The sequence below is a fragment of the Magnolia sinica genome, chromosome 6 (assembly GCF_029962835.1).
Source record: "Magnolia sinica isolate HGM2019 chromosome 6, MsV1, whole genome shotgun sequence".
NCBI classification, from domain to species: Eukaryota; Viridiplantae; Streptophyta; class Magnoliopsida; order Magnoliales; family Magnoliaceae; genus Magnolia; species Magnolia sinica.
Window position 1 is genome coordinate 57,098,658 of NC_080578.1, and position 20,606 is coordinate 57,119,263.

The 20,606-nt window shown below is 41.2% G+C and overlaps 1 protein-coding gene across 2 annotated transcripts; it reads right to left on the reverse strand.

Moving 5' to 3' along the window:
• Positions 1 to 3,360: 3,360 nt before the first annotated feature.
• On the reverse strand, positions 3,361 to 10,200 carry LOC131248775 (guanosine nucleotide diphosphate dissociation inhibitor At5g09550-like). Of its 2 annotated transcripts, XR_009172450.1 has the most exons (7): positions 9,918 to 10,200; positions 8,663 to 8,786; positions 6,728 to 6,846; positions 5,927 to 6,127; positions 5,686 to 5,753; positions 5,255 to 5,370; positions 3,361 to 3,796 (listed from the first exon to the last, which is right to left on the reverse strand). XR_009172450.1 is itself a non-coding variant. In XM_058249229.1 (4 exons), exons 2-4 carry the CDS (start codon positions 8,726 to 8,728, stop codon positions 7,508 to 7,510), a joined length of 411 nt encoding a protein of 136 aa, XP_058105212.1. In that variant the 5' UTR covers positions 8,729 to 8,786; positions 9,918 to 10,200; the 3' UTR covers positions 6,222 to 7,507. The 2 variants fall into 2 exon arrangements, 1 of the variants encoding a protein (XP_058105212.1); XM_058249229.1 differs by lacking the exons at positions 3,361 to 3,796; positions 5,255 to 5,370; positions 5,686 to 5,753; positions 5,927 to 6,127 and adding an exon at positions 7,850 to 7,957 and having other exon boundaries at positions 6,222 to 7,744.
• Between the last annotated feature and the right edge of the window lie 10,406 nt (positions 10,201 to 20,606).

Consider the following 20,606-nt stretch of genomic DNA (forward strand, 5'->3'; position numbering starts at 1 on the left):
GTCGAGATGTCCTTGATATGAATGTTTTTATTTAGGTAATGCTATATAGTGATCCCTAAAGATAGATGAATGGTGTAGATATAATAATAATACTATTTTATCCACACCGCCCAGCTAGGATGGTGTACCCATTTAATGTATATGAGGCCCATTGGCGCAGCCCATTGATGCGGCCCACTTAATGTATATGAATCCCATTGGCGCAGCCCATTAATGCCGCCCACTTGATTGTATGAGGCCCATTATGATGTATCTATGGCCCATATGATGAGGCCCATTATGATGCATCTATGGCCATATGATGAGGCCCATTGCGATGTATATTAGGCCCATTGCGAGTATGGGGCCCCATTATGATATGTTTGAGGCCCATGGGATGTGGCCCATTGAGATTGTATATGGGCCACCGTGATGCGGCCTATTGAGATTGTATATGGCCCACCGTGATGCGCCCCATTGAGATTGTATGTGGCCCACCATGATGTGGCCCATTGTGATGTATGTGGCCCACCGTGATGCGGCCCATGTGATGTGTATTAGGCATATATGATGAGGCCCGTTGTGTTGTATATTAGGCCCAAGTAATGGGGCCCATATGATATATTTAAGGCCCATGGGATGTGGCCCATTGAGATTATATATGGCCCACCGGATGCGGCCCATTGTGATGTATATAGCCCATGTGATGCAGCCTGATGTGTATTGGGCCCATGTGATGTGTATTAGGCCCATGTGATATTTGAGACCCTTCCGCAAGGCCCATCATGATTGCATAAGGCCCATTATGATTGTATGAGGCCCATTGAGATTGTATGTGGCCCATTATGCTGTGTATGAGGCTCTTGTGTGAGGCCATGGGCCCACTATATGTTTGGCCCTATGAGGGCCACTCCTTAGGAGCAATGTTGGTTGAATGTCCACATTGATGGGCAATGATGGTTAAATGTACACATTGTGACCTTCCCTTAGGCCTCGTTAGGCCGATTATCGATGACGATTATCAATGCCGATTATCAATACCGGTTATGAGTATGTGACAGCATAACATCATGATTATCCTCATGTTTGTTATGAGATGTGATTGATCATTGCATATGCCATCAGGTAGGTTGTTTATGGGACTCCCTGATAGGTGGAGTCATCCCACATGAGCACATGGTATGCGAAGGATTGATGCATGATTGGACTGTATGACTCATGCATCTCGCATTTGTGTGACATGATCACTTGGTGCTCTAGCAATATCAAGGTTGTGGCATCCACAGGTTCATCGTGGATGGCCAGATGGGATACCGAAAATATTTGGTTCTAGCACTGTAGGCACATAAGATGTGCTTGGGTGAGAGTCCCAGAATCCACTGATACCGAAAGAGACTCCAACATCTAGACCTAGTGGATACATGAGCGCCTATGTGCGAATACTAGTAGGCAGCGTCTCCCATTGTGTCATGGTCGGTTAGAAGGGGGTGTGGCCTTATCCGATCGAGTGAGAGTGCTGTAAGCTAGGCTAAGTTTGACGAGCTCCCAAATGGGCCCGCCATCGACGAGCCAGGTAGGTATTGGTAGATACTGGCTAGGCAAATAGCGAGGTCTTTTCCACTCGCTAGTTGTGCAGCTAAGGAAGCGGCAGCCATTGTGGAGTGTACTAGACCCCGCTGATATCCCAGAGATGAGATATACTAATATGTGGACTTATTAAGTAGGAATTGCATACTCAGCATTTTACCCATTCATTCATTCATTCACTATCCACTCAGGCTGGTAGTGTGCAACTAATTATTATGTGTACCTTTGTAATGGTTAGGATTTCAGTTGGGGCGTACGACTAACTTGGGATTAGGAGTTTATCATATTGAGTCTTACTATCCAAATTTAGGTATGGGATTGGTTTGCATAGAAGTCCCTTGTGATGGACCCCATAGCCTGTGATATTATGTATTATCATCCCGAATTCACACTTCAGCTTGGTCATTTCATTCGCATCGCATATTGCATTGCATCCTCAGCACATTACATTTAGTTTACTATGCTTCTGTATTGCATAACCTGATTAAGGTTGACGGTATTCATGAACTCGGTATCTGATATTTGTCTTATTATGTCTCCGCATTGCATAACTGATCTATATTATTTCCTCAGTATATGATATTAGCTTATTATGTTTTTGCATCACATAGCATGGATAAGGCTAATGGTATTTATGAACTTGCCAGCATATTTCCACACTACTCTGATATTGTATTCTAAGCACGCTTACCTTGTGCACACACTTACACCACCCTCTAAGCTTCCTTTAAGCTTCTGTATGATAGATGCGTGCAGGTGACGTTAGGTCGCAATAGCGTTGAGCTTGGAGCGTGCAGCTGTATTCTGGAGCTTTGATTTTCGATATATGTATATTCCCCTTTCAGCACTGTATTCAATTGTTTATATTAGTAGATATGTGATGATGATGTTGCCTTTGTGATTTGGGTAAATTTGTGGTTATGCATCTTTTGAGATAAATGTACATTGGAAAAATCCTCTTGCAGGATCCTAGAATCTGAATCTAGTGTATGGGCGCTTGAAACCGAGAATGGGGTACTACGGAGGCTGTCGGCACCGGATTCGGCGATCGGGAATTCTGTGAGCCCGGTTTCCAAGTTTGGGGCGTGTCAGAAGTTGGTATCAGAGCATTACTTGGGAATTACCTGAGGATAACATCACATATCTGCTAATAGCTACCCTACACTCTATGATTGTTGAGAACTTAGAATCATTAGGTCCCCTAGATCGAATAACTTAGAAACTTTCTGATAAAGCTCCTTACCATTGAGATTGTGAGGTTGTATAGTATTCCAGTTTCGATCATTTCTAACTAGGATCCGAGGATCAGTGGGGTCATCATAGTGCTGATAAGGCATCTTGGGAGCAAGCGGCTGAGATTTGTAGGTGTTATCCCCATCTCTTAGGTGTTTAATTATGTTGGTATGTTGTGATAGAATTTCCCTCCCTTGTGAGCTCTGTATTCACTACTAGAAAACTGGGCAAAGGCTACGGATTAAATTCGTAGCCATAGACCTATAGCTATGGTTTTTGTCCGTAGCACGACCATCGCCGTAGGTGCCGACCCAATAGGTCTAAAACCTATGGCTACGGCTTTAATCCGTAGCCATAGATTACAATATCTACAGATATAATCCGTACCAACTATTTCTGCAGCCAAAAGTATTTATAGCTACGGATAGTATTGGTAACTAAAAGTAGTGTTGGATCCGTAGCAATATGCTGAATTTAATAACAGCTACGGTTATCAGATTACCAACCATAATCAATATCTGTAGCTATTTCTTACATTTAAAAAAATTTACAATCATTCATTCAATTGTCACCTGCATAATCATTCATTCATTCAATTATAATCATTCATTCAATAATGAATCAATTACAACCATTCATTCAATCAATTACAATTACAATTACAATTACAATAATGCTGAAAATACAAATCTTGGTGAGTCTATGTGCACTCATATATGGCCAGGTGCATCCTTCATCCACCATAGATAGAAAATGGATGCGAGTATCAATACTCCACCTGCACATCCGACAGCTATATTGATAACTTCTCCAGTGCGTCTTCTATAATTATTCGAGGGAGAACCACCAGTAGAAGACTCTGCAACATAAAAACAAAGAATCAGTCAATTGAAGACCAAGTATTCTTTACAAGTATTTCCCCTTTTCAGCAATTTAGATAGTTCATCAGGTGGCCAAGATCTTGAGCTAGAACATCCAATTGTGTTCATTATTAATCCTGTTATAATACAAAGTAGCCAATGAGTAACAATGTTAATGGAATCTTTAATTCTTTTTCAATATTCAAAATCAAGTTGGAAAAATACTTAAGGCTATTGAATTATATCATCTAGGAGATAAACTAGAAATTGGTGGCATGCTTTTGATAAAGTAACAAGTAACAATTTCTAGGATGATCAGAATTTGCAAGGAAGCTTCAAATACAACCTAGAAATATACATATTCATCAAAGCATCATATATACCAAGTCAACTGCTGATCTTTTGGAAGTGTCATAGAACTTTGTGTATCTCCTACATGAATCTTTTTTTTTTAAGAAAGAAAGAAAATGCTAAGAGAAAGTTCATTGACAAGGACTTCCAATAATAAATGGCAGTAATCCAGTCTTTATTTACAAATAATTAGCTAATCTTTGACAGAGACTTCTTACCTCCAAAAGAAGAAATTCAAATTCAATTAGTTTCAATTATATGCAAAAATAACTGAGAGCGGCATTGCCACAAAATCTATACATTAAAGAGCTTTCAAGCAACAAAAAAGAAAGAGACTACTCAAAAGCATCAAGAAACAAGAAGGCTTGGTCTCTCTCACTGTCATTTCCCCAATATGAAGATCGTGTTGACTAATATAAGCCGATGTCCTTTGAGGGACGAACTCCTCCATCCCATGGCTGTTGTAAGTTGCATACAAGTGAAATCACTTCTTTTACATACAAGTAAGTTGCATACAAGTAAGTGAAATCACTTCTTTTGCTCAGGATTTCAAATGCACTAAAAAGTTGTGAGTGACTTACAGCTTGTAACTCGCTTACAGGCAAAATTTTCTGTCCAAACACCACCTTTGAGTGGGTTACCTCTAAACCCTTGATAACTAATAAAACTTCCAGGCATCCAAATGAACCCTAAATGCACTGGAAAATTGAGAAATTATATGATCCTTGGTCTCTGCAAACCTATTTTCTGCAACTCATAACCAGTCTACGAGAATATACTATCCATGTTTCTCTAGTTTACAAGTCCATTCACTATGAATCAAATTTAGCAACGAAAACCAAACAAAATAAAAGAAAAGAACTCAGGCCATGTACCCAAGGCCAACTATCAAAACAAGAGATCACTCAAATCACCCTACTAATAATAAGTATTTCCATAAGATATGAGAATTGCATCTATACATTTATTGTGTATTTTCTGTTACTTGCTAATGGAATTTGTTTAGACTGTATTTTTTGCATCTATACATCTTATATAGAATTAATGCTGAAATTATACTTTCGTGAGCATCATTTATTATGGCAAGGATTCCAATCCACTAGAGATAATTAGTCTTAGATGAATAGAAGATCAACAGCCCTTGCAGAACTTGCATCAGTATCAAAGAAATGAACATGTATACACTAACGAGAAGTACATGTTACAGATGTTGATGGATTTTTAGTGGCGTTAGAAAAGGTCACCTCCGTCAAAGCTCAGAGAGATTTTCTAGAAGGTCACCTCAATCAAAGCAAATCAATGATTACTTCAAGCATCCCATCATAGACCAAAAGTCTTTATTGCATGGACTGCCTATGACCTGCATCATTGAGTCTTTTTTTAGTTGTGTAAAAATTGTACAAGAGAAGAACTTCAATACTCTAACTGAGTGTGATGGATGGTATGCAAGCACTGTCAAATTTCTTAAAAATTGAATACCTGGCATACAAGAAATTCAAATTAAACTATCCAAATAAAATATTCCAATTCAGATGCATCATTAACTAGAAAAAAAAGATTATTTTGATTATCTGACCGATGAATTGGAAGACATTGATTGGGTGGTTAAAAATGAAATACATACAATGGTAACTAAGAATCAATTATAAAGAAGCATAAATGATGAGAAAAATACCCTTTCAGAGAAATAGACATCAGGATTCTCTATTCCCAATGTTAGAAAATGCTTACCATTCAAACAATCTTTTTTTTTTTTTTAATCATTGAGGCTAGATTAGAGTTTAGTCTCAACATGCATCTTTTATGAAAGCACAATGTACCGGAGTAGAAAGAAAACACAGAGAAGTAATAGAGAAGTATATGTTACATCTAGTAAAAAGATCTAGATTAACCATGCTTAAAAGAAGAGAACTCACATTCTCCAAGCCTTGTTGTTGAACAAAATCTAGACATTGTTTCACAAGATGCACCGGATTGAAAGTTTTTGAAGCATGGAGGTTGCTTTCAGCAATTAAAAAGAAAAAAAAAAGAAATATTTACCTTCTTATTTATTTCCAGCCCAAGAAAATTCACACCAATACATCTCCTAGCCACTTTAAACATAAACAAACCATTTCCTACATTAAAACATGATGTTGGTCAGGAACTTGGAATTAGATACAACAGGAAAAGACTTGAATAATTGCAACAAGATTTTATGACCATCGGCTATGGAATTAAATAAATTACTGAAGGAACAACTTATTAAAAGAAAAAGATCAAGGGTTTAAATGACACATGTGCAATTCTGATTATAGTCTAAGGAAAATACCACAAAAGAAATGTTGTGGCCACAACAATCATGTAGATAATATATCAATAGAAATGGTTTTCTTGACTCGGGAGAAACACAATCCATAATATATATAAATAGAAGCCAAGCAATCACAAAACATGGAGGAGTAGTAGTATTATGACCATTTCTAAGTGTCTAGCTCCTGCATGATGATATATCAACAATGGAACAACTTAGTGAGTCAGTTCACGTGCCACTTGTGTGTCTGTCTAAGAACAAACACGCCATATGTAGATATCAAATAAGCGAACAGTTAGAGCAACAACATTATGCCCTTGATCATGGGCTGAAATATATGACTAATCCTTATATTAAAATGATAAGAACTAGCACCATGAAAAGCTAACATCTCAATGGGGCTAAAGGACTTGTACATGCATACCTGTGCATTAGAACAAGTCACTTATTATGAATGAAGTCCATGGCTTTGTAAATATCCACAAATGAAGGAGCAAAGAGGTAGGCTTGTGTAGAAATGATTAGGTTGTCAATCACATAAGCCTACAAACACAACAAATAGCTTAGGGTAATGCTTGCAGAAACTTCTCTTCATATGATACATTCATTCATATAGCTTAGGGTGATACTTGCAGAAACTTCACTTCAAGAAAAACAGTACTACCAGCATCTAATAATGCAAAAAGAATGAATGTCGAATATTGAACAAAAATTATTAGGCCAGCTAAAAAATAAGGCCGATTAAAACGAAAGAGCCCACACCAACCCTGGCCATTAGAAGCTTTCCAGATTGCATGTGGGGTCCGCAGGTTTTTGTATATTTCAGAGGATGCACCAATGAGATGAGTGGACACCCCAAACATCAGGCTATTCCAAAGCTAAGGTGGGCCACACCATGTGATTGTTTATGTTTTAAGCATGATTTTACACGGTACGGTCCACTTGACTTTTGGATCAGCCTATTTTTGAGAGCCAAGGAGAACATGAAGGGGCACACATGATGCACTAATGGATGTCATGCACACATTACAATGGGGTTCCACACATTGCATAGTAGGTTAAGTTTAACCTAAAGTGCTTTGTAGTGGATTGGCCTCATGAAAAAATCATACAGACTGGTTTGAACTTTAAAAATCCATGTGAGAATGTGAGTTGTTCAATTCAAGGCACATAAATCAAAACTTAATAGTAGATACTTCCATTATTATAACAAAGTATTCTCAATATGAAATAATTTTGTATATGCAAGTGAAAGATCAGGAACATGCGCAATAAGTTCTCTAGTCGTCACTCTTGTAAGGTCCAGCCCTTCATGTGTCTTGGGGTCATTTTCTACATAATTTTGGACATAGATGAAGAACTTATGAGGACAACACTTTTCAAATAAGCACATCAATGGAGATTTGAGGGCCTCTATGTCTGCTGCTAGAACCTTGTGAACCTGTTGCAACGATCAGCAAGTGTAGGCATAAGAATTGCTGAAAGTCGAAGTGATGGCAGAACAGATCATTAACACATTGAATTTTAATGAACAGAATGGGGTTACCTTTCCTTTATTAAAGACATAGCCCCTGTCCACAACTTTGAAGCTTAGGTACTTTGTAACATCCGTATGAATAAGAACCTGAACTAGAGTACCATTTGCCATCATGAACTGGACCAAAAAATATTACTCAAACAATCTTCATCATACAGAAAGTCAATATTCAAGCACTTTCAACCGAAGGTGACCAACTGGAATCCTCTATGCTTGACCTAACCTAAATTCCAACCCAAGGTGCCCAATCGGAATCCTCTATGCATGACACAACCCAATCGAACCCAACCCAAATACATGTGATCATTCCCAACCCTACCTAGCCCGACCCAAATTTGCTCAACCTAAACCCAACCAAAATTCAAATCAAGTTGGCATTTTATAGCCCGAGGAACTTGACAACCTGACCCAAACTCAGGTTGGGTCTTTGGGTTTGGGGCAAGAAAGAGCCTCTGTAGCGATGTAATAGTTGGATTTAATTTAAACAATAGTTGCTTAGAAAACACGTGAAACATTACATATGTTCAATGATTAGAGTTGTTAAAGTTGATTTAGTAATTAAATTCAAACCTCAGTAACTATACTATGGATTCTAAATCCAGGGTGCCTAACACAACATGAGGATTTCAAATCCAGGGTGCCTATCACAACAAGAGGATTTCAAATCCAGGGTAGAATTTTTAATCATACATGAAACTTTATGAATTAAATCAAAGCTATGTAGATGTAGTAAACTCAAAAGTATAACAGCTTTAGAAAATGGAAAAATAAACCATAATGCATTAGATCACTACAATTTAGAATGAGGGGATGAAGATTTACCGAGAGGCGAGAATCATTCCACACCAACTGAGGATTCATGTATTCAAAACTAGCAGCTTGGTTCATATGACGACTTCCGTACACAAGCCTTGCTTTAAGAGCTCTCTCAATAAGACTTCGGTACCTGCATTACTAACATCAGCTACTTGAGAGACTCTTAAGGAAAAAGTTTATATAATGCAATCAATTAAATGAGTTTTGTGATGAAATACTTGTAATATTACACTAGGAACTATGCCATATGTCAAACTTAGGCTTAAGAGATTTTTCTGCATCAATTGACAATAATTCATATGCATGCTATTTTGATGAACAAAAAAGACAAAACTGCATAACAAGTTCTTCTTTATTTTTTTGATAACTCAAAGTTTAAGGATGAAAAGGAAAACAAGGGAAACAACCAGGAATTTATTGGTCATAGAAAATTTAAAGCAGAGGACAAACATACACAAGGAGAAAGGCATAGATTAATCCAGCAATCAACTAATATATAACCACAATTACAATAGAATAGGTGAGGGAATATTGTGCCTATGTAAGCACCATCCATATCTGAACAAAATATCAAGAACAAACAGAAGTAGAGCAGGTATTTCGAACTTCAAGTTGCCATTACCCAACTTGTAGTCTGTCCAATCTAGACATGGTTCTGAGTCTGCCACATACCTAGAGATATCCTAAATCAGTTAATTAGCTCATTGAAACACAAAGTAACGCTAGAACAAACAAATCTGTGCACTAAGATGCATGCATGGAATCATGTCAGGTTGGTCAATTTACCATGTTCTGTATTAAAATCCATATCCTAAACCAGTTGATTAGGTTAGAGGTCATTTGGTACTAAGAAAAATGACACTTGAGTAAAAATGTAATTAGGAACTAGGATTCGTGCACCTAGAGAAAAGGTGCATGAACACACTGGACATTTTCTTCTTCCGATGGCATAATACCCAATTCATTCAATACACTGGCACATTTGGGCAAAGTGTAATGGCCTAATAAAAAAATAAAAAAGTAAAGATTTTTTTTTTAAAAGGACAAATCTTGCCCTCTCTTGGGAAATTCAACGAACAGTTAATGTACAACAAAAACCAAAAAATGACTACTTTATCTAATGGCCTGATAAAAAATACAATCCTAAAACAACCAAATGCCAAATCCTAATACAACAACAAAATAAATATTTTACCCTCTTAACATCATTTTCCAACAAGAATGGAGAAGAATTGAATAAGAGAATCAGTAAATAGATTACTTGTAATCCTGTTACAACTTAAGGACTTTACATGCATCCAAATGACCCCTTACAAGTGAACATTTTACAAAAGGATGAGAAACCCCAGGACGATCATCTGCACCCCCACTTGATTCCGGCGTCTCTAAACCCACCATGCCGCACCACTCGAGAAATTGAGAGAGGGGGGAGAGGGAATAAGAGCTTGAGAGATGGGGGTAGCACAATAATGGATAAAGAGAGAAAGAGAGCTCTCATGAGAGATTGGGGCTTTTAGGGCTTTTAGGGCAAGAGAGAGAGAGAGAGAGAGCATGCACGAGGGTAAGATGCAATCCTTGTCCGGTTGAGTAGAGAGACTAGCAACTGAAATCACCTCACCAAATCCTATGGTCCCCACCATGATGCATGTGTTGTATCCACATAGTCCATCCATTTGGAGAGATCATTTTAGGGCACAAGATAAACAATGAGGCAGATCCAAAGCTCGAGTGGATCCCACCACATAAAACAATGGGGAGAGTGACGCCCACCGTTGAAATCTTCCTAGGTCCACCATGATGTTTATTTAAGATCTAACCTATTAATAAGTTAACATAGACATGAACAAAGAGAAAAAAAATATCAGCTTGAACGAAAACTTCTTAAGCCCTAAAAGTTTTTAATGGTTGGCGTCATTCTCCCTACTGTTTTCTATGGTGGGGTCCACTCGAGTTTTATATCTGACTCATTATTTGGATCATGCCCTAAAATGATCTCTCCAAATGGATGGATGGTGTGGATACAACACATACCATCATAGTGGGCCCAAAAAACTTGGCGACATCACTTTAGTAGCAAGTCTCGCTACTTAACCTATCGGCGGCTAATCTGCTCCGCCAAACTTTTAGAGACGGACGGTCCTGTTAGGGGCTCTGTGGGGCCTTCTGTGATGGATGTAGTTTATCCACACCCTCCACTCATTTTGACAACTAAGTTTAGAGTATGAAGCAAAAAAATGAGGCAGATTGAAGGCCGAAGTCAATCACACCACTGCTTGAAAACTTTCAATGTTGAGCACTTAATTTCCAATGATTCATATGGTGTGGTCCACTTAAGCCTTCAATCTGCTTCCTTTTTTGGGCTCATGCCTTAAAATAAGCTGTCAAAATATATGGATGACTTAGATAAAACACATACATTATAATGGGTCCTATAAAGGGCCTCATGAGATCACAATCTCTATTTTTTCTCACTGTGGTCAGTGGCTTTTAGCTATGGATTAAAGCCGTAGTAATATAGCTACGGCTGAAAGCTATAGCAAAAAATTCCTATAGTCCATAGCCTTTTCTTGATTTTTTTAGTTTTAGTATTGGTTGTGTTGTGGTTTTTTTAGTCTGTACCATTCCGTAGACTCCCGCGGTCCTCCCTATCGAATTTCGATGACCCGTGATCTGTAATCCGCATTTGCGCTGACCTTGAGTCACATCCTGTTGATATCAGCTCCACCTGAGACTTGTACCCTAGCGACCGTGCCGTCACCTCGATTCCAATGTCGTGCTTTGCACGCTGATATGATACCCAGGCTAGGAGTTGTGGGCCCGCATATTTTCTGAAGAAACACCGCACGTTGCGAATGCCGAGAAAAGAATCTATACAATCTATCAAATCAATCTCATCAATCAATCAAAGTACAACACCCATGCCTCTCTTACCAACAAAGCATGGCACCCCTCTCTCTCCCATCCCCCAAAGTCAACCTTCCTTACAGCAACCCATCCCTCTCTCCTTACATCTCCTCTATCTCTCATTTTCTCAACCATTATTCCAAGCAACCCAAGGAGAGGTGACCATCCAAGCTCCAAGAGAGAACTAAGAGTATCCCCACCTTCCTACCCCAAGATCCTCACCATCTAACCCTTCAACTCTCATCATCTACCATCAAAGAAGAAGCCAAGGAGTTTAGCTTGCCATGGATCCAAGAAGAAGAGTAAACGGTGGGTGTGCATAGCACTAGATAGTGATTTTGATTTAGGGCCCACATGATTTGAGACCCATATTGATGTATGTATTGATGCATTGTTAGAGGGGCCCATAGTGGCGGGGCCCCTCCATCGCTCGTCTCTCTCTCTCTCTCTCTCTCTCTCTCTCTCTCTCTCCCCCCCCCCCCTCTCCCTCTCTCTCCTTTCCCTGTTGTGGACCATCGTGATGTATGTGATCCCAGCCGTCCAGGGCCAGCAGGCCCGCCGTAGGTGTTTCATCCAAGCCATCCATCACTAAGACGTCCAGTAGGCTCTAGACGAAGAGAAAATACAAATATCACCTTGATTCAACGACTGGTGGGCCACAAATGTGGACCCACCTTGACATGTGGGTGGAGACTCCACCATCCAGTAGAAAGGACGATGGGTCCCACCTGATATTCGCATTGTGTCATTGGATGGTGGGGCTTGCGTGATGATATGGCCATCCAGACCATGTAGGTCATGTGGGTCCCACATGACGTAAGTATTTTATCTACACTGTCCGTCCGTCTGGACATGACCCACCTAAGGTATGGATTTCATCCACGCCGTCCATCCACCTTATAGCAGTAAGATAACTACTGCAATAATGTCAACAAGTTAGGTGGATCTGATCATGTAGTATGTCTTATATCTACACCGTCCACCTGGCTGGACGGTGGGACCCACACATGTGGAGTCCAGCACCGTCTAGCAGGGACGGTGGGACCCCATCGTGATGTATATATTTTATATCCTCATTGTCTAGTTATCTGGATGGTGGATACCCACCTTGATACATGTGTTTTATCCTCACCGTCCATCTGGACGTTGGGATCCTTCTTGATGCACGTGTATCATCCATGATGCCCATCCACGTGGATCCCACCCCATTTGATGTATGTGGTGGTGTATCCCAACCGTCCAGCAACTGGCATAGTGGTACCCACCTCTAATGTATCTATTTAATCCAGCCATCCATCTGTATTCCATCGGTAAGTCCTGTGGGTCCGATCGTGAGGTATGTGTTATATCCCAACTGTCCATCCTCTCATCGAGCTTGTCTTTAGATTGAAGATGATAACTGAGACAGATCTATCTATCAGGTGGACCACATTGCTATTTGTGGTATGGTCCAGATGATCCTTGATATGATTCTTTTTTTGGGCAATGCTTTATAGTGATCTCCAAAGATAGATGAATGGTGTAGATATAATAATAATAATATTTTATCCACACAGTCTAGCTAGGACCGTGGGCCCACTTGATGTATATGAGGCCCATTGGCATGGCCCATTGATGCGGCCCACTTGATGTATATGAAGCCCATTGGCGCGACCCATTGATGCAGCCCACTTATTTGTATGAGGCCCATTATGATGCATCCATGACCCATATGATGAGGCCCATTATGATGTATCTATGGCCCATGTGATGAGGCCCATTGCGATGTATATTAGGCCCGAGTAATAGGGCCCATTATGATATATTTGAGGCCCATGTGATGTGGCCAATTAAGATTGTATATGGCCCACCGTGATGCGGACCATTGAGATTGTATATGGCTCACCGTGATGTGGCTCATTGTGATGTATATAGGCCCATGTGATGTGTAGTAGGCCCATATGATGTTGTCCAATGTGTTGTATATTAGGTCCGAGTAATGAGGCCCATTATGATATATTTGATGCCCATGGGATATGGCCCATTAAGATTGTATGTGGCCCACCGTGATGCGGCCCATTGTGATGTATGTGGCTAATCGTGATGCGGCCCATTGTGATGTATATAGGCCCATGTGATGTGTATTAGGCCCATGTGATGCGGCCCATTGTGATGTATGAGACCCTTTTGTAAGGCCCATTGTGATTATATAAGGCCGATTATGATTGTATACAGCCCATTATGCTATGTATGAGGCCGTTGTGTAAGGCCATGGGCCCACTATATGTTTGTGTAATGCCCCGAATTTCGAGGGTCGAGCAAAGTTTGAATCCCAAGATTTCGAACATTACTTATGTCCTGTGAAAGATAATGTTCTGATTTCCTACATATTGATTAATTAAGCATGCATAGATTTTACTAAACGGCGTATCATACTCCAGATTTAATGAAGTTAAGCAAATTTGTAAATACAAAACATATCTGTATAAATAGGTACATGTCTCACAAATTTTTTTTCAGAGTATGAGTCCACGACTGGGTTTAATATATACATATACAATTTCAGAATGAACAAAATGTGGTAGTGTAAATGTAGCATCTAACTAAACCCAAATGCCCAACGTTCCCTGTGTAACGGTACGTGGCCTACATCGGCCCACCCGAGAGCTGGAAGTAGGAGAATTTCGCCTCCTCATCCAAGAAGTCCTGCTCCAATGCATTAACAATCATACCTACATCTACATTAGCGCTTGGTTGGTGTTTTAAAATACCGTCCCAGAGTGGGAGTGAGTGATCAACTCAATGGTTCTATAAGGTAAAAGTTACACATGTCAATCAATGCAGTAATGATAAGGCAAACATAACAATCACTTCCTAACTATTTTTTTAATACAGGAATGGAGTATAAGTAATGATGCATGCGCTCACCCATCAACACTCCCTCAACATGCGACTCCAACCACCTATTTCGCATATGACAACGCTTCCTCAAATGTACGAATCCAACGCCTTTTTGCCACATTCTAACTAATGCAATGTGATGCATGGTCATGTTAGCCAAGTGATTAATTATGCCCATTCATCCAGTAATTTGGGGAAGCTAGGGTACCTCCATTTTTAATATTGACCCAAATCGAACATTAAGCATCGGACAACTGCAGTGGTCCTATTCCTATGTTCTGAATCCATCTAGGTTCGTCACTCCTAGATAAACGCATATGTTAGCAAGTTACAAGAAGTGGTGCTCGTGGTCACTAAAGAGAGGCTCGACACCCCAGTTTAGGCCCACAGTACGAACACGGTGTCCCATACCACCATGCCTAGCTCACGAGTCTTGAGGATCGTGGTACCATGGTTAAAGGTGGATCTGTACATTGGTAAGGGGTACCTTAGATTCAAATAGTCACGTCCATTCATGATGAACACACAATAGGCCAACCGGTTCGTTAGGTAAACTCGACGGGTACAGGCATGCGCTGACCTAATCGACATGGAGCGCATAAGCGCCCCTCGTGGCCTATCCACTGTCGGCAATCATCGTACAACCCATATCTTTCAGGTTTACCCAAGGTGGCTACACTAATTCGGCCACCCGAACATGTGCGTTTACCGATTGCCTAGACTATGATTGTAGCCCCATTCCTATCCAAATGCTGCTAACACCCACATGTAATATCTATCTCAGTATTCGACAAGGAATCCTAGTGAATTTCTCATCTGGGCATTTCATTAAACACATAGACCATGTTAACTACAACTTGCATTTTATCAACTGGTTATATAGAGAAAAATACATAGGCATAAGACAACAAAGAATCCTACCGTAATAATCTTAGTAAGTATAAATCATCAACTATTTTTCATTTAAAAAATTTATCAAACACAATGACTACGTTAGTTACAACTTACATTTTGCCAATTCGTTGCATAGAGAAGTACATATGCATATGACATCAACAAATCCTAGGTTAACAATCATGGCAAGCACTAATCACCATCTATTCCTCATTTACACATTTCATCAAACACATAGCCTACGTTATCTATCATTTGCAATTCATCAATTTATTTCATAAATTGTTAGGCATGTTGAAGACAATACAAGTTCTTGTAGTCGCAGTCATAGCATATATAAATCATTAGCTACAATGAAAGCATTGATAAACCGTAACCTAAGCGTTTATAGTCTGCACCTTTAGGTAGTATGCTAGACTTGGACTCAGTTCTAGGATTACGTTTGCAAGGAATCAACGTCAGTCGCCTAAACAGGTAAATGGGTTAGCTAGGTGGGAGAAAAACCATCCGGGAGACTTACATCATTATAAGGTTTAGTATTTCTTACTCAAAGTCGTAGCTGGAAGAGTTTTGGTAACGAAACGTGGCGGTGATTAGGCATGTGGATCCATAGGAGAAGATTTCCCACCGTTGCATCGATTTCCCAAACTTCCTCTTCTCTATTTTTCTCCTCTTCTCTCTCTCTCCCTACGGTTTATGAAATTCGTATTTGGGAGAGAGGGGGCGTGTTGGGAGCTATTTATAGCCCCAGATGAGGGGCAAATGGCCCCAAGGCCACTTTGTACTATGTTTATACCTTATGGGCAGCCATTTCTGATGAACAAGGCTCTTAGAGAGGCCCACGACTCATCTACATCATGGGGTATGCTCCCTGACAATGGATCCACTCTAGGACACGATTTCGGTGCGATCAAATAAGCAGATCGACCGTGAGAGCCTGTGTCAAATCAACGGTCATACATGTCCAATCGGGGCCACAGTTATACGAATATGTGCAGGGAAATTTCCTTTCTCCATGTGTGAAGTTTGGTCACAAACCGACGGTTTGAAATCCTCAACTTTGCGTAAGAGCGGACGGCCCAATTCACTTAAATTTCATTCATTTTCTTAGGATATTTGCATTTCTCACGCTCTTAACTCACAGTTCAAGTTGGGCATTTTTAGATGCTATATAGGCTTGGTTCCTGCGATAGTTGTCAAGCCTAGCAGGTTGAACATTGTCCTATAATTTCAAGGTCATTGGACCCCCAACGTGCGGTCTAGGTTCCTTACAGAGTTTCAGTGTACCCCTGAGAGCGATAAGCCCTTAGGATTTCTCCTAGATCTTCAAGTGGCATTGGGTACTCCTGATTTTAGGCCTTCCCACTTATGAAAAATGGTGGCCCAAGCTTAACCCAACAAATGCTTAGTATTTAATTAACTCCCGCCTAAATTATATGGCTGGGTGTGGTCCTTGGGTTGTTCCGCCTGAGGTTATACTTGCGTCTTCATATGGATTTTTTCGAGATGTTACAATCTACCCCCCTTAAAGAAAATTTCATCCTCAAAATTTGTACCTTGTCGTACTCATCAAGGATTTGTGGGTAGTTCTCATAGACTTCAGCTTCCGTCTCCCAAGTAGCCTCCTCCTCGGTGTGGTGTGTCCATAACACTTTCACGAGTGGGATGACCTTACTGCGCAACACTTGTTCTTTCCTATCTAGGACACACGTGGACCGTAATACATAGGTGGCGTCTTCCCTTAGTTGTACTTGCTCCCACCTGATGATATGAGTAGGGTCGGGAACATACTTCTTCAGTATTGACACATGAAACACGTTGTGCACGCCTGCGAGTGGTGTGGGTAAGGCGAGACGGTACGCCACCACACCCACTCGGTCTAAAATTTGGAAAGGCCTAATGAACCTCGGTGTGAGTTTTCCTTTCCTACCAAAATGGAGTACTCCCTTCATTGGGGAAACTTTAAGGAATACATGGTCTCCAACTTCAAATTTCAACTGCCTCTGTCTTGTATCCGTGTAGCTCTTCTGCCTACTATGGGCCATAAGGAGTCAACTCCTGATAATATCGATCTTTTCTGAGGTCGCCTGAACCAGATCTAGGCTAACCAAGCTCTTCTCACCAACTTTCGCTCAACAATGCAGAGCCCGACATGGGCGTTCATACAAGGCTTTATAAGGAGCCATGCCAATGCTTGCTTAGAAATTGTTGTTATAGGCAAATTTGGCATAAGGGAGGCAGTCATCCGAGCTATCCTTAAAGTCAAGTACGCATGCTTGTAACATGTCCTCTAGTATCTGATTTACCTACTCCGTTTGCCCATCGGTCTGTCGGTGGAACGTGGTATTAAATTTTAGCTTCACCCCCATCGCCTATTGGATTCGAGTCCAGAACATGGACATGAATCGTGCATCTTGGTCCGACATAATCTCTAAAGGAACTCCATGCAGTCGTACTATCTCCTTAATGTACAGCTTGGCCAAGTCATCTGCCAAATTAAAAACTCGAATCGGGAGGAAATGGGCCGACTTCATCAACCGGTCCACAATCACCCAAATGGAGTCATGCCCTTTTCTCGTCTTTGGTAACCTATAAATGAAATCCCACTTCCACTCGGCTATGGGCATGGGTTGAAGTAAACCCGGGGGTCGGCGGTGCTCAGCCTTGACTTCTTGACACGTGAGGCATCGAGATACAAAATTTGCTATTTGGGCCCTCATGTTGTCCCACTAGTACAAACATTTCACATCTCGATACATTTTCGTACTACCCGGATGCATTGCCAACTTTGAACTGTGAGCGGCTTCTATAACTTGTCTCTTCAAATTGTGAAGGTTTGGGACGCATAGGCAGCCACGATACTGTAAACCTCCATCCAGGCCGATTCTCTATTCTGATTCTTCCCTGTCGCTTGCATGCTCTCTCATCATCAACAATAACTCATCTTCCTTTTGCGCCACAATGATTCGATCATCAATTAATGGTTGTACGTGGAGGTGTGCGACTCTCCCGAATCACTCTTCCACTGTTAGCCTCCCTTCGAAATCTCGCACGAACTCCACCATATTCCACTCTCTTACCATTAGTGGGGCTGCAAATTCCATGGTTTTCTTGCGGCTCAACGCATCAGCCACAAGGTTGGCCTTGCCAGGATGGTAGGAGACTTCAAGTCTTTCAATGTCTCCATCCAATGGCGCTGCCTCATATTCAGGTCCCCTTATGTAAAGATGTACTTAAGGCACTTATGGTCGCAAAAGAGCTCGAACTCCTCTCCATAGAGGTAATGTCTCCAAAGCTTCAATGTGAAAATTACTGCCACCAACTCTAGATCGTGATGGGATAATTTTCTTCATTTTCCCTCAACTGTCGAGAGACATAGGCGATCACCCTATCCTTTTGCATAAGCACACAACCCAAACCGACTCGAGAGGCGTCAATGTAAATAGTATATTTGATCCCTTGCTCTGACAGCACTAGTACGGGTGCAGGCGTCAGCTTGTCCTTTAATTCTTCAAAGGCTGCCTCTACTTTCTCATTTGAAGCAAATTTAAGGTCTTTCCGAGTAAGTTAGGATAACGGTCGGGCTATCTTGGAGACATCTTTAATGAATTGGTGATAATAGCCGGCAAGTCCAAGGAAACTCCTCACTTCTGTAACTGAACCGGGTTGCTCCCAGTCTTGTAACGTGATCACCTCAACAAGGTCCATGGTGATTCCTTCTTTGAAAATTACGTGTCTCAAAAACTTGACTTCTTCCTTCCAGAAGTCGCATTTTCGGTACTGTGTAAACAATTGATTCTGCCTAAGAGTATCAAGGATTGCTCGTAGGTATTCTTCATGATCTTTCTGACTCTTTGAGTATATCAAAATCTCATCTATGAATATGATGACAAATCAGTAAAGATACGGCTGAAACACCCAATTCATGAGATCCATGAATATGGTCGGTGCATTTGTAAGTCCAAACGGAATCACGAGGAATTCGTAGTGCCCGAAGCTAGTCTTGAAAGCTATTTTCTACACGTTTTCATTCCTGACACACAACTGATGATACTCAGACTGTAAGTCTATCTTAGAGAAATACTGAGCCCCCTTCAATTGGTCAAACAGGTCATCTATCCTGGGCAGAGGATACTTGTTCTTTACTATATTGTGATTTAGCCTGCGCAGTCAATACACAATCGTAGCGACCCATCCTTCTTTTTCACGAATAATATGGGAGCTCCCCAAGGAGATAAGCTCAGCTGTATAAAGCCCGAGTCCAATAAATCATCGATCTGTTTCCTCAATTCCCCCATCTCACACGGAGGCATGTGGTATGTCGACAAGGAGATAGGTGTTGCGCCTGGCACAGGGTCAATGGTAAAGTCGATCTCGCACTGAGGAGGTAGTCCAGGGATCGTTCTGAACACGTCCATGAAATCTTGGACCACTGGCATGTCCCCAAGTGATGGAACATCATAATTCTCCAACAAGGAAGCATAACAACGAATGTAGAAAGGGCAACTGACCTGAACTGGGAAGGTGAAGGTTGTGCCCTCGGACCCATGGAATGTCACCAACCTGGTCTCACAGTCAATCTCCGCCTTCATTTTGGTGAGCTAATTCATGTCGAGGATGACGTCGTAATCATAGATATTGGTTACAATCGGGTCAATGTGCACCACTCTGCTCCATAAGTCTATCGGGCAACTCCTACAGAGTTTAGTGGCGTTTGAGAAGGTTCCTGCTACGGCGATGACTCTCACCCCAATCATAGGGGTAATGTTTAATCCTAATCGCTTGACCATAGAGCATGATACCATAGAAACAGTGGACCCAGTGTCCACTAAAAGGAATACAGGTGTACCTTGGACGTGAGCAATGACTTCAAATGTTAGGGGTACCGCAACGGCTAATTCAACTGCTTCGGCGGCGAGTGCATGTACGCGAGCTTGTTGCAGGCGGTTATGCGGTGCTGTCATGGGTCGTTGAGGCGGACTATTTCAGGATGCAGGAGGTTGATTGTATGGTTGTGCCGGTGTTATGGCTTGTAAAGGAGGGGCTGAAATAGCATGCGGGGGCTGGCAGTTGACCCTTTGAGGCGGCGTGTAGCCGTCATCCCTCATCTTGGTAAAGCAAAAGGGGTCAGTGTGACCCGTTTTGCCGCAGTAAGTACACGTGCGATCGGAATGGCTTTGCTGGGCAGACAGAGCCATCAGTCTAGGAGGTGAGTTCATACGTGGCCTCTTGCTGAGAAGCGACTGGGTCTGCAATTTGGGCCTAGGCCTCG

Excerpts from the sequence above, each read along its gene's own strand:
- LOC131248775 (XM_058249229.1), bottom strand. The coding sequence starts at position 8,728 with ATGAACCAAGCTGCTAGTTTTGAATACATGAATCCTCAGTTGGTGTGG. Across the intron at positions 7,958-8,662 it reads GGAATGATTCTCGCCTCTCG|TTCATGATGGCAAATGGTAC; the intron begins GTAAATCTTCAT and ends TTTTTGGTCCAG. Across the intron at positions 7,745-7,849 it reads ATGTCTTTAATAAAGGAAAG|GTTCACAAGGTTCTAGCAGC; the intron begins GTAACCCCATTC and ends TCGTTGCAACAG.